Source organism: Erpetoichthys calabaricus, chromosome 1 (assembly GCF_900747795.2).
Source record: "Erpetoichthys calabaricus chromosome 1, fErpCal1.3, whole genome shotgun sequence".
Classification (NCBI taxonomy): Eukaryota; Metazoa; Chordata; class Cladistia; order Polypteriformes; family Polypteridae; genus Erpetoichthys; species Erpetoichthys calabaricus.
Genome location: NC_041394.2, coordinates 64,754,487 through 64,767,590, shown reverse-complemented (window position 1 = coordinate 64,767,590; position 13,104 = coordinate 64,754,487). Strand labels below are relative to the sequence as shown.

Here is a 13,104-nt window from a genome sequence, read left to right as displayed (position 1 = left end):
AACAAAAAAAGGGCAGAGTTTGTGGCTTGTTACCCTTTGAACAGCACTGTTTCTGCCAGGCTGCACAATATTGTCTGTCAGATAAAGGGGCAAGCAAGACTGTGCTGGCAATTTGACATGTCCAGCTATCTTCTATCATGTAATTTGTTCAGATTTGGTGGTGAGTTGCACGGTCACAGTCAGCAAGTCTGACATACCCCACTTATCAAAGTCACACAATGGACATCGACTTAACAATGTTTAGTTTTTTAAGGGAAAAGTATTTGGGCCACATAGTAATTATCTGATACTGTCTCTGACAAAATTAGTACTTCATGCTAATTGGATAATAGGAAAGTTTTTATTATTATTTTAGTTTATACTTGTGGAATCTCACCTTATATAGAAATAATTAAACAATTTTAATATATAGAAGTGTTGATAATCAAAATTCCTTGGAATTAAACCCAGGAATGTTTATTAAAATCATGAACTTAATATGACATAACTAGAATATCTTTGAAAACACCTTTGTTAAAATTAATTATAAATACAAAGTAGGGTCATACTTGTACATATCTTGTACATTTTAATGAAGAAATGCAGTATATTTACAGTGACATAACACAAGGCATGCTACAGTCTCTTTCAAAACTGCAGACGTAAGCTGGAGACTCAAACTAGTAGCAAGTGAGTAACTTAGCATGTCATTACCTGAAAGAAGAGACTGGTATCGACCCCGGTAAACCTAGTCTGATGTGGTCCTGTGGAATGGCTGTAGTCGGGGGTGTCAATCCATTAGAAAAGAATGGTTGTGTTTTATTTTGTGCCTGTTCATATTCAAATGTTAATCATGTATTAGATGAAGTTTTACAGTTTATTTTTGTTTAATTTCATATCACTTTCATCCATGTCTTATTTGTTAAGTGGCTAACTGAAGTTGTCATATTTTGCTTTATCCAATAAAGGAACGGCCCATGAACCAAGTTTCTTCCAGCCAAAAAGGTACGCATGTGACCCAGACTTTACCAGTTCAGGGTGCTGCACCAATGGTAACGGGATCTGCTGGAGGTGAGGATGAAGATGAAACATGGCGGCAGCGTAGGAAGCAGTCATCTTCTGAGATATCTGCAGCTGTGGAGAGGGCTCGTCGCCGCCGTGAAGAAGAGGAGAGACGCATGCAAGAAGAGCGCAGAGCAGCCTGTGCTGAGAAGCTCAAGAGACTTGATGAAAAATTTGGTGAGAAGCAGCGACAAGAAAAAAATGGCAGAGCATCATCTGCAGGAGGAGGAGGAGATAATGGAGTTATTGTAGTTAACACTGTTAGTCCTGTCCCTCCACCTACTGAGTCGGAGAAAGAGATACAGGAAGCAGCGCCGGTGATTATTGTTAATCACAGGCAAAGAGCTAGCAGCAGCAGCAGCAGTTTTGACTCCAATCCAGGTAATTAAGTATTCCTTTTTTTCTGCTATAATAAATTTTGCAATTTAAAATAAGTAAAGCTGCTGTTTCAGCAGTCTTTAATATCCTTTGTTTGTAAAAGAAAATATTACAATTTTTTTTAATTGGTGAAAAATTTTACAGTCGCAGTGGTGAAAAATTTTACAGTTGCAGTGTTCTTTTAGTAGTGTTATTTTGCTTGGTTTGTCTTTGATTTTCTTGAAATTCAAGTAAGTACCAGTATTCTATAAAATATGTTAATATTTAATAGGTCTGCAAATTATGCAGATTTTAACTGAGGTTTGCTATATCCACACACCTTGACTCCATCATCCCAGCTACAAATAAGGCTCAAGATCATAAGGTAAGCGCTAGTAATGCCATCCATCTTGTCTTCTGTTGACAAAAAAATGACTTGGGTCATTTTAACAGCACTATTGTGACCTGCATTGCAGAATCTGGTGTGACTCATTATATAATTTTAAGAATTTTAGATATTAATATTATCAAGTCTTATGGTTGTTAGTTGAAAATTAAAAAAAAAAAAAAAAGGTAGAAACCTAATGTTTTGATTGAAAGAGGAATATCTAAAACATGGTTGGGGCTACTACCACCTCCCCCAAACACTTTGGAGGTGAACTGTACCCACTTTTCCTTTTTTTTTTTTTTCCTTTTTTCCCTTAACCTTTGACACCTGATTTTTGTTAAAATTTATTAATTTGTTTTTGGGATAATTTTCCGACTTTTTTTTTTCATGGAAAGGAAACTCTGAGGCTGTGTTGTATACATGTAACCCATTATTTGAAAAAATAAGTACATCTCATGGAAAGGTTTTTTTTTTTTTTTTTTTTTTTTTTTTTAAATATGTAGATGCATTAAATTATATCCTTCAGACAGTGTCATTTGATGACGTGATGTAATTAAAAAAACAATTGCAATACTGACTTGCAATGATTTATTCAATGAAAAATTAAGAGAAACATTGTCTGTTTCTAGAAAAAGCAAGTACACTCTTGGCTTTAATAGCTGGAATTGTCCCTTTTGCCAGAAATAACCTCAAGAAGTTGTTTCCTGTAACTGTCTACCAGTCTGTAACAACGTTTTTCTCACTCCTGCAAGCAGAATTCTTTCAGCTGTGTGATGTATGAGGGAGCCTCGCATACAACAGCCAGTTTCAAATCCCCACCACAGTATCTGTGTTTTTCAGGCCTAGGCTTTGACTTTGCTTTTGCGGGACCTTCCATTTCTTTGTTTTCACCCCCAATTCTGCAATTTTGGCACCCTTTATGAAAATGAGCTAACATCAATATATAAAAAGAGCTACACACACTAGGTGATATTTTGATCTTTAATGGGTAAGCCTTGTACTTTTATTATAAAACAGATTTTTGTCACAAAATAAAGTTGTCCTTTAGTAACACAGATTTAAAAAAAAAAAAAACAGATTTCAAAAATATTAGCACCCCAGATTTCAGTATTTTGTGGAGATTCCCCTTGTGAGAAGTAGTACTCATCTTCTTTCTGTCATGTTTAACCAAGTTGGACATCTTGGACCATTCTTCAATGCAGAAGAAGAAGAAAACATTTCCAACAGATTCTTGGGTTTTCTCTTGTGAACTGTCCTTTTCAGTTGATCTGGAGACTGAGCGGGCCATTGCAAAACCTTGATTTTGTGCTGCCACAGCCAAATCCTTTGTTAATTTGGATGTGCACTTTGGGTTGTTCTGCTGTTGGAAGACCTAACCACAGCCCAGTTTCATCCTTCTGGCCAAAACATCCAGGTTTTTGGCTAAAATGTAGAATTCTTTATGCTACCGACCTTAATAAGAGCTCCTGGATCAAACAATCATCACCATATTTTACCATGAATATGAGGTGACCTTTTTTGTATGCATTTTGTTTTGCTAAACATGACCATGGTGTACATGGCCAAAAAGTTATATTTTTATTTTGTCTTTTTTGGTTTCATTGTTGATTTTCGCCTAACATGCGTACTGGTAATGTGGCCAAATATCTCCAATCTTTGCTTTGTCTGGCCAGACCACATTGTTCCAAAAGCCATGGTGTTTGTCCTAGTGTTAATTGACAAACTTTAGTCTGTTCTGACAGCAAATGTTTCCTCCTGGCACACTTCCTCTGTGGATCTAATTTGTATAGTCTGTTTCTAATGGTAGGCTCATGTACATTGACATTAACAGTGGTAAAAGCTACCTGCAAGTCTCATGCTGAAATACATTGGTCTTTAAAGACTTCTTTCAGTATCTTGTGTTGTGTTCTCAGACTCAACTTAGGTGGGGCAGCCTGGCATGGACAAGTAGGCAGTTGTTTGAAATCTTCTCCACTTGTAGGTGAACTTCCATACAGTGAAATTGTTGATTTAAGGTTGTTGTGAGATCTTTTTCAATCCTTTCACAAACTCTCAGGTATCTATAATCTTTTTTTCTGAAGGCTTCTGAGTTCTCTATTGATTTAGGCATGGTGGTAAACACATTTCAACAATAAAGGGCAAACTGAACTAAATGTGTAAGATTTAAATAAGGCAGGTTCCTCCATTTTAGGTGTTTGACGTAATGATAAGTGTTTGTTGGTCTACCAACTTTTTTCACATTTGCATTTATATATAATTAAATTTTATAATAGACTCAAACTGTAAGTGTGGCGTTGATTGTTGTTATATCACCTTTATCTATAGATACCATTTAAATGAAATCAAATCTTGACAAGTCTACAAATTTTAAAAAATGAAAATCATTTAATGTGGTGTACTCACTTAACTATATACAGCTGTGACTAAAGCAAGGGTGAGTAGAACGGCATTGGGTTTACATTATATACAAGTAATGTATTTTCTGAAATACAGCTTGTAGGAATTGTTTCTTTTATACCATCTTAAATCTTTTAAGGAAAAATTAATATAGGTTATTACTTAAAGAAAAAACATTGGGGTAGAATTTTATTGTATCATATTATACTTGTTCTTAAATTCAGCTGTGCTGCAGATTATACAGTGATATATTCTGCTCTGTTAGTCTTGTTAAAAAAAAAAAAAAGGTTGTATTGTGATGCATATACTGGCATCTAATTAAACACTATAATTTAGTTACCTGGATGCAGACTTCAATTTTGTCTAGAGTAGTAAATTCTCATATATGCTCAAATATTCCAGTCTTTGTAGGCAGAAGAGAATTATTGAACTATATCGGACAATTTCACTTATGTTATAATTAAACTGGCACTCAAAACTTTCAGAGGACACACAAAATATATGATGCTGGTTCAGCTAGATTATAGCTGTGGTGAGAAGAAATTCCAGAAATTATCATGTGTTGTAAACCTATAGCAGAGGCCCTTCCATTAATTCAGTAAAAATAATTATTATAATTATTATTATAAATTGAGATTGTAAGGGTGTTACTGGATTACTAGTTCCCACAAAGTTTAAAATAAAAATAGAGTGCTGAAAAAAGGCAATGAAAAACAGCATGGAAATATAAGGCAACTGAAACTGTTTGTCCCCCTTTCATAGGAAAAGAATGGGGTCACTATGATATCACAAACCAGTGCACACTCACCTCACTTTTGTTAAGCATGTATTTGCTCCTTGCCTACATGGGCATGGGAATGATGGGCATCATGTGAATTCCCCCTTGGGATTAATAAAATCTGTCTGTCTCTATCTATCTATCTATCTATCTATCTATCTATCTATCTATCTATCTATCTGTCTGTCTGTCTGTCTGTCTGTCTGTCTGTCTGTCTGTCTGTCTGTCTGTCTGTCTGTCTGTCTGTCTGTCTGTCTGTCTGTCTGTCTGTCTGTCTGTCTGTCTGTCTATCTATCTCAGCAGTGTGGCTGTATGGGATAGTTAAAAGCCATGTCTTTTTGTTTTTTTCTGTTGTTTTTTGAGTTTTCCCACAATGCAATACAACAAATTCCCAAGCTGTGTTTTTAGTGCAGTGAGATAACTGGGCTTGTTAATTTATTAATTAGAATTTGACAGTGGTCTTTCATATGGAGCCCCATAGGTGTCACGCCAAAAATAAAAAAAACAATTTGAATGAATTATTAACTCATTTGAATAAATTATGTAACCCATTCTAACTGATTTTTATTTATTTTTTTCCCTACCGACTAATTCATTTGAACAGATTATTATTTTTCCACCTTGCAGTCCATGTTCTTATTACGCAGCCCCATTTGGTTTTCCTGGCATTCAGTTCAGTGAACTGTAAGGTGTGTGTTAACATCAGTTTCAAACGCAGGAGAAGTTACGAGAATTCCCTAAGTATGTGATATTCCTGAGTCAGTGGTGGAAACACTAATAAAAGGAAAGGCAAGTTTAAAGTCTAGTCAATAATGGCACTGAACAGTGTAGAATAGACAAACTAGTGACTGACAGTACGGTTCTGGTTCAGTAAAGTGCATACCTGGAAAAGTAAATAGCTACTGAAATAAGAAATGAAATTAAAAAAAACAGATTACAAACTTTTTTTTTGCCTGACATGTAATGGACACTGTACTTGCATTCTAATTAATTGCATTTGTTTTTTTATTAATCACTTCTTTCTAGTCACTCGTAGTAAGCCTGAGCCAAAAAACACTAGAAGCGAATTAAAAAATAAAAATGGCTATTGTAAAATATTTTTTAAAAGTTCGTTGTATTCATAAATAAAGGCAGGAGAAAAACTGGCATTTGAGGCACAAGATCGATGGCTGGTTAGTTCAATTAAATCGAAAATGTTAAGTTTTCTGTTTGTGCAATTTAATGCACTTCCCTGAAATGATTTTCTGTGACTGTTTGCCTACATAGTTTACGTTTATCATATGATAAGAATTACCCGGTAAACACATTTAAGCCTATAAATGTCACATTTTGCTATTGGTTCTGTTTCAAAGTAGTGTTTGATCTTTTCATATCTGTTACCTTTAAATAATCAAATGTACTGCTTTTCCATTTGTAAAGAACAAATGCAATCTCTACTGTTGTACTGTAGTTTGGGATGTAAAGAATTATTAATAGTGACTCAGTTTCAAGTAATATTTTGAACACATTTGCTGTCTGCTACATACCTTTCTGGTATTGATCAGTTGTACCTTATATATAAACATCTACGCGTGGAAGTATGTGTTTCAGTCTGGCCCGGAAGTGAGAGGTGGAGTCAGAGTAAGGTCTCCGCCTCTGAGGAAACAGAAAACTCGCTTAGCCGCTAATAACACAAGCGAGGGCAGCATGTCTAAAAATGAAATATCCGAAGACAGGCAAAGTCGCTTAGCCGCTAACATTGGCAAAACGGTTTACTTTTCCTCCCGCTGCTAATCCTAGGCGAGAGATGCCCAGAGTAGTTCCATTCAATTACCTGACATCTCTACATTTCAGTTTTTTTTCCTGACGATTTCAATAGTGTCTAGGACCCCGGGCTTTTTACAGCATGGGCTTACACAGCTAGTTACTTCATAAAGGTTTTTACAGACACAGTCCAAAGTGAAAGCTCTGCTGTCAACTTAAAAAAGGTAAGTTCATTATTGGGTGCTCACAATTTCTTTGGTTTAGAATTAAGAATAGACTTGTACAGCCATTTAATCAGCATTTTTATTTCCATGCGCACACCAGACCTAGTCTCATTTATCTAGAGTAATCAAATTCATATTTGAAATTTAAATATATTTTTAAAAAATTATTACAAAATCAAAGTTAATGTTTTGAATGTCTCCATTTAGAATTTCATTATTCCATTAGGGATTTTTATGCATGATTTTGCAGATCATAATTTAATTTGTATTTACATATGACATCCAGAATTTTGCAATTTAATGTTTGTTAGTTGCTTTTATTGTTCAGTAATCTGGACAGCATTCCAATGAGAGAGAGCAGCTGTTTCCGTTTTAAACTCAAGTACCTCTGCAGACTACTGTTGCACATAGCCTCCTCCTTCCCTTTCTCCAGTAATCATTAGCTGGTGCGCAACCTTTTGTATTCTCCAGGTGAAGAAAGAGTGGTAGCTGATAGCTAAGTACTTAAAGAAGAATTTTGGATACTGCCATGTACAAAGGCAAATCTGAGAAGAGTATACTTTACGGTACATGCCTTGTTACATCTACCGAGGACAGGGGGGCTACAGGACATTTGCAGAGAAGAGAAGAGACATAGCAAATATTTAGTGTTTGGTCAAATACACAGTAGTTAATTCAGTTTTGTTAGCTGAAGGTAGCACTAATTTTTTTTAGTATCTCTTGTAAATTAATTAAATCTTCGTGTATTTCACCAATGAAACAAATGTACTTGGTATTGTTCTGAAGTAAGGGATTCAGTCATTATTATTTTCGTAGTTGGCTATGGATGAGACTTTGACTCCGTCATTGTAAACATTTACTATTTTAATGAATTTTAATACACTGTTGTTTTGTATGTTTTGGGTTCATTGTTTTCTTGGAGCATTATTCTTTCATTCCCATGATCTCATGCATATTGCAATAGGATCTTGATTTTTGCATGCTATGTTCACATTTTAATGGTTGGGTCAAAGGCACATTTTTTTCCTTGATTTATCTTTCTGGTCAACAGTTTAAAATTACAAATATAAAATTTAGACCTGATTTATAATGCACATTACAAATTAAGGGTATTTGCATACATTTCAGTCACATCATGTAGATATTACAACACTTTCTATATTTACAATACAATACAGTTTATTTTTGTATAGCCCAAAATCACACAGGAAGTGCCGCAATGGGCTTTAACAGGCCCTGCCTCTTGACAGCCCCCCAGCCTTGACTCTCTAAGAAGACAAGGAAAAACTCCCAAAAAAAAACCTAGTAGGGAAAAAATGGAAGAAACCTTGGGAAAGGCAGTTCAAAGAGAGACCCCTTTCCAGGTAGGTTGGGCATGCAGTGGGTGTCAAAAGAAGGGGGTCAATACAATGCAATACACAGAACAGAACAAATCCTCAGTAAAAAAATTTAAAAAATTTTAGAAGTTCGGAGCAGAATTTAACAGTAGATGATATCACATAATAAGATTTAGATAATTTTAGACTCCTGGAGACCTCGTCCATCAAGCTGTCTCCCCCATTTGGCCATTCCACAGCTGAAACAGTGTTGGGCCAGCCAATCCGAAGAAAGGGCCTCTCTTTCTCACGTTTCCTGCGATCCTCCATCAGGGATGACTTTACCTTAGGCAGGCAAAACAACTTGGCAGGTGGGCTGTGGCACCAAGTGGCCACATTTGAGTACCAAGAAGAGAAACAGAATAGGTGAGGGTTAATATCCAATTCTAACTATCATGTTACTTATGTTTTAGTGCTAATGACTAACAACAGAGGTGCAGCATGTACAGTTAATCAGCAGCTCTAGTCAGGATATGCTAAACTGAAGTAGTGAGTCTTCAGCCGGGATTTAAAAGCTGAGACCGAAGGGGCATCTCTTATAGTAGCAGGCAGACCATTCCACAGTTTAGGGGCCCTGTAACTAAAAGCTCGACCTCCCATTGTTATTTTATTAATCCTTGGAACCATAAGCAGACCAGCATCTTGAGATCTTAATGTGCGCTCTGGTTTGTAAGTCATGATAAGTTCTGGCAAGTAAGTTGGACCTCGGCCATTTAATGCTTTATATGTTAAAAGGAGGATTTTGAAATCTGCCCTAAACTTAACCGGGAGCCAGTATAAGGATTTAAGAACTGGAGTTATGTGTTTGTGTATTGTTGTTCTTTTAATAATTCTTGCAGCAGCATTTTGTATTAACTGGAGGCTGTATAAAGAACAGTTTGAACATCCAGTGAACACTGCATTGCAGTAGTCAATCCTACTAGAGATAAATGCATGAATTAATTTCTCAGAATCCTGTTTATTTAGAAATCGCCTTAATTTCCTAACATTTTTAAGATGGAAGAAACATGTTTTGGACAACTTTGTAATATGCGCTTTAAATGACATGCTAGAGTCAAAGGTAACTACTAGATTGCGGGCTGATCCATTAAAATTAATTGGGATTCCAACTGAGTTAAATGATGACAAAATATTGTTATGATCAGCGTCATTCCCTCCAATAATTAACATCTCTGTTTTATCTGTATTTAAAGACAAGTAGTTCTTATTCATCCACTCCTTTAATTCGCTAACACAACTAATTAAAGACAACATCGGAGAAACTTCTGATTTAAATGAAAGGTATAACTGGGTGTCATCTGCATGAGTGAAAATTAACATTATGTTTCCTAATGATAGATCCCAGTGGAAGCATGTAAAGTGAAAACAGTAAAGGTCCCAGTACTGAGCCCTGCGGGACACCATGTTGAACTTCTGTGTATAATGATGGAGTACTGTCAGCACATTTCTGTACATATTGGAATCGATTTGATAAGTAAGAACTAAACCAAGCGAGCACGGAGCCTGTAAGCCCAACATAATTTTCTAGCCTGTGTAGTAAAATAGAATGGTCGATGGTGTCAAATGCTGCACTTAAGTCCAATAACATAATTACAGTGGAGTTTCCTTCATTGGAGGATATCAGAATGTCGTTTACAACCTGCGTTAGTGCCGTTTCTGTACTATGACCAGTGCGAAAACCAGACTGGAATAATTTGGGTCCAACATTTCTTGGCATCATTGGGACAAGTGGCATCACAGGTGTAACTGAAATATGTGCAAAAACCCTTAGATTTAAGTCTAAAATGTGCACTTAAATCATGTCTGATTTGTAATTTTATACTGGAGCAAAGGGGTAAATCATAAAAAAATGTGCCTTTGTCTCAAACATTATGGAGGGCACTGTAGACCGTTTTGTAAGCAAGTTTAGCTCGCAGCCTGTTGCTTCTGTTGCCAGAATGTGTTTTGATAGGGGTGGTAATTTTAAGAGGTAAGATTGATTTGTAAGTGTTTTTAAGTGTAATATGTAAATCATATTCTCTTCGATCTTACATTTACCTTTTTTAGCTGAACCCCAGCCACCTCCCCCTATCCAGCAAGAGGTGAATGAAGTGAAGGAGGAGACATCTGTGAGTAGGGTAAGCGAGGGTTCCAAAGCTGAAATAGCACAGACTCGTCAAGTGATATCAACACAGAGCTACTCCAAATACCAGAAGTCATTGCCTCCCAGATTTCAGAGGCAACAGCAGGTAAGTTATGTAAAATTCCCCTTCTAATGAAGGATTAGAATGTAACATACTGTACAGTCCCCTCCAAAAGTAATGGAACAGCAATACTGGTTGTCCCGGGGAAAACAACAACTAATGACAGACAAATGTTGAGAGCAGTAAAGTAAAACCTTTAAAACAACAGTCTTTACCATCATGGACAACCTCTAAAGAGCATGGGTGGAAATATCACAGTCTACTGTTGTAAGGAGACTTGGAGAACAACAATATAGAAACCATAATGTAAGATGCAAACCACTCCTTAGCGGTAAAAATCGGAAAGCCAGATTGAAATCTGCAGAAAAAGTACAGAGACTAGCCATAACAGTTCTGGAACAAAGTTTTATGGGCTGATGAGGCAAAGGTTATCCTCAACCCTAGTGATGGAGAAAGAATGGATTTTCTCATAATCCTAAATGTAGAAGCTCATCTGTGAAGCACGATAAAGGTTGTGTCATTGATTGGGCTTGTATTGCTGCATCTGGAACAGGCTAAATAATTTGTATTGATTATGTAACTCATGATAGTAGTTGCTGAATGAACTCAGAAATCTATAGAAACGTATCTGCCAATTTACAGAGAAATGCATCCAAACAAATCGGGAGGAACTTTATTATGCACCATAACAATGACCCAAAACACACTGTCACCTCAACACATTAGGAGGAAAAACGGTATGTTTTTTTACTAGACCAAGTCAATCAACAGATCTTAGACCAGTTGAGCGCGTATTTCACCCCCTGAATTGAAGACTGAAGGAAGAAACCCCTCAAAACAGACAACAACTAAAAGATGCTGTGGTAAAAGCCTGGAAAGGCGTAACCAATGAAGAAACATGAAATCTGGTGGAGTTTATGGGTTGTAGGCTTGATGCAGTTATTGCGAGCAAAGTTAGGCAACCAAATGTTAAGTATTTTTGACTTTAATTTAGTTGAAAATATTCTGTTCCAATATTTTTACTGACTTGAAAAATTAGAAAGTTTGATACATATTGTGCTACGTTCTATGAGTTGTTTATCATATCTAAATGTAAATAACAGGGAATAAAAGCTGAAACTCTGATCTTTCTTCTCATAGTCATCTTTAGATCTCGCAGAAAAATGTCATCATTGCATAGCAAAAACAAACCTGTTCCAGTGCTTTTGAAGGGGACATTAGTCCTTTTGATAGCTCATGTTAAATGCAAAAATTAGTATGCTTAATAATAGCTTTGTTATCAAGATTTTTTTACTTGTCAGTTATTTGAAGTGTATGTATGATTTTTGCATGTCTTTGTGTTTCTGCTTATTTAGGAGCTAATGAAGCAATGGCAGCAGCAACACAGTCAGTCAGCACAGAGCCAGCTACCTCTGTCTGGCCCTTCTCAGCATCAGACTCAAATTCAGACTCCTCCAAATGCTCCTCAACAGAGCAGTCAGGGCCCAGGTTGTCCTGGAGCAGGTCTGACTCTGGCCACAGGTCCACAAGGTGCTCCTAAGCAAACTATGTATCCAGGTTCCATAGGAAGAGGCCCGCCTCTGCCCCACATGAATTTCGACCCACGTTGGATGGTTATACCGCCATACATGGACCCTCGTATGATTCAGGGGCGACCTCCACCAATGGATTACTTTCAGCCTGGCATGCATCCTTCAGGTAAACATCAGTAAGAGCCCTTTGTTTAGTCTTTCTCTTAGAACAAATGAGTTCAATAACGTTGGTCATTTTCAGAATGTAAAGGAAACATTCACTGATTTTTAATTTTTTCCACATATTTCAATTAAGTAAAGAGAGCAAGTGTTTTAATCTTGTCCTTTTCTGTTTTTTAGTATATTTAGCAACCTTCACTATGAATTACTATCTTTTCCATTGTTCTAGTTATAAATTATTGCCACGTCCATTTCCAAAACAGTTAATCCATGTTTCCAAACAGACTTTTACCACAAAAATATTAGCACTTTCTGCTTTTCTGGAAGAACACTACACTGTGCGCCCAATTATCAGGCAAGTTGTATTTTTGAGGATTAATTTTATTATGGAACAAATACAGCGGTATCAGTCAATCCAAAATGCTGTGTGTTTTGTTTTTCATCTGTTAAAGTGAGAGTAATAAACAAACAACTCAGAATTTACACATAAATATTTCTATCATTTCAAAAAAAAATCAGTGACCAATATAGCCACCCTTTTTAATAAATCATAAGCTTTCCATTCATGAAGTCTGTTAGTTTCTTGATCTGTTGATGATCAACATTTTGTGCAGCAGCAGCAGCCACAGCCTCCCAGACAGTGTACAGAGAGGTGTACTGTTTTCCTTCCCTGTAAATTCGCCCGTTTAAGAAGGGCTTTAAGTCAGGTGAGGAAGGGGGGGCCATGTCATTATTCTTTCATCTTTAAGGCCTTTACTGGCTAGCCACGCAGTAGAGTACTTTGATGCATGTGATGGACCATTGTCCTGCATACAAATCATGGTCTTCTTGAAAAATGCAGTGTTTTCGTCTTCTAAAAACTGGCAGTAGGTTTGGAAGTTGATTTTGAGTCCACCTTCAACCCAGAAAGGTCCAGCTAGCCAAGG

At 36.5% G+C, this 13,104-nt stretch overlaps 1 protein-coding gene across 3 annotated transcripts in view; it reads left to right on the top strand.

Annotated features, from left to right (window-relative positions):
- The window catches only part of prrc2a (proline-rich coiled-coil 2A), a 191,059-nt gene that overhangs the window by 126,833 nt on the left and 51,122 nt on the right, over nucleotides 1–13,104 (top strand). For all 3 annotated transcript variants that reach the window (XM_051919972.1, XM_051919969.1, XM_051919979.1), the window contains exons 12-14: nucleotides 948–1,422; nucleotides 10,351–10,532; nucleotides 11,843–12,185. In XM_051919972.1, the coding sequence (XP_051775932.1) occupies nucleotides 948–1,422; nucleotides 10,351–10,532; nucleotides 11,843–12,185 (1,000 nt within the window). The remainder of the gene's footprint in view (nucleotides 1–947; nucleotides 1,423–10,350; nucleotides 10,533–11,842; nucleotides 12,186–13,104) is intronic.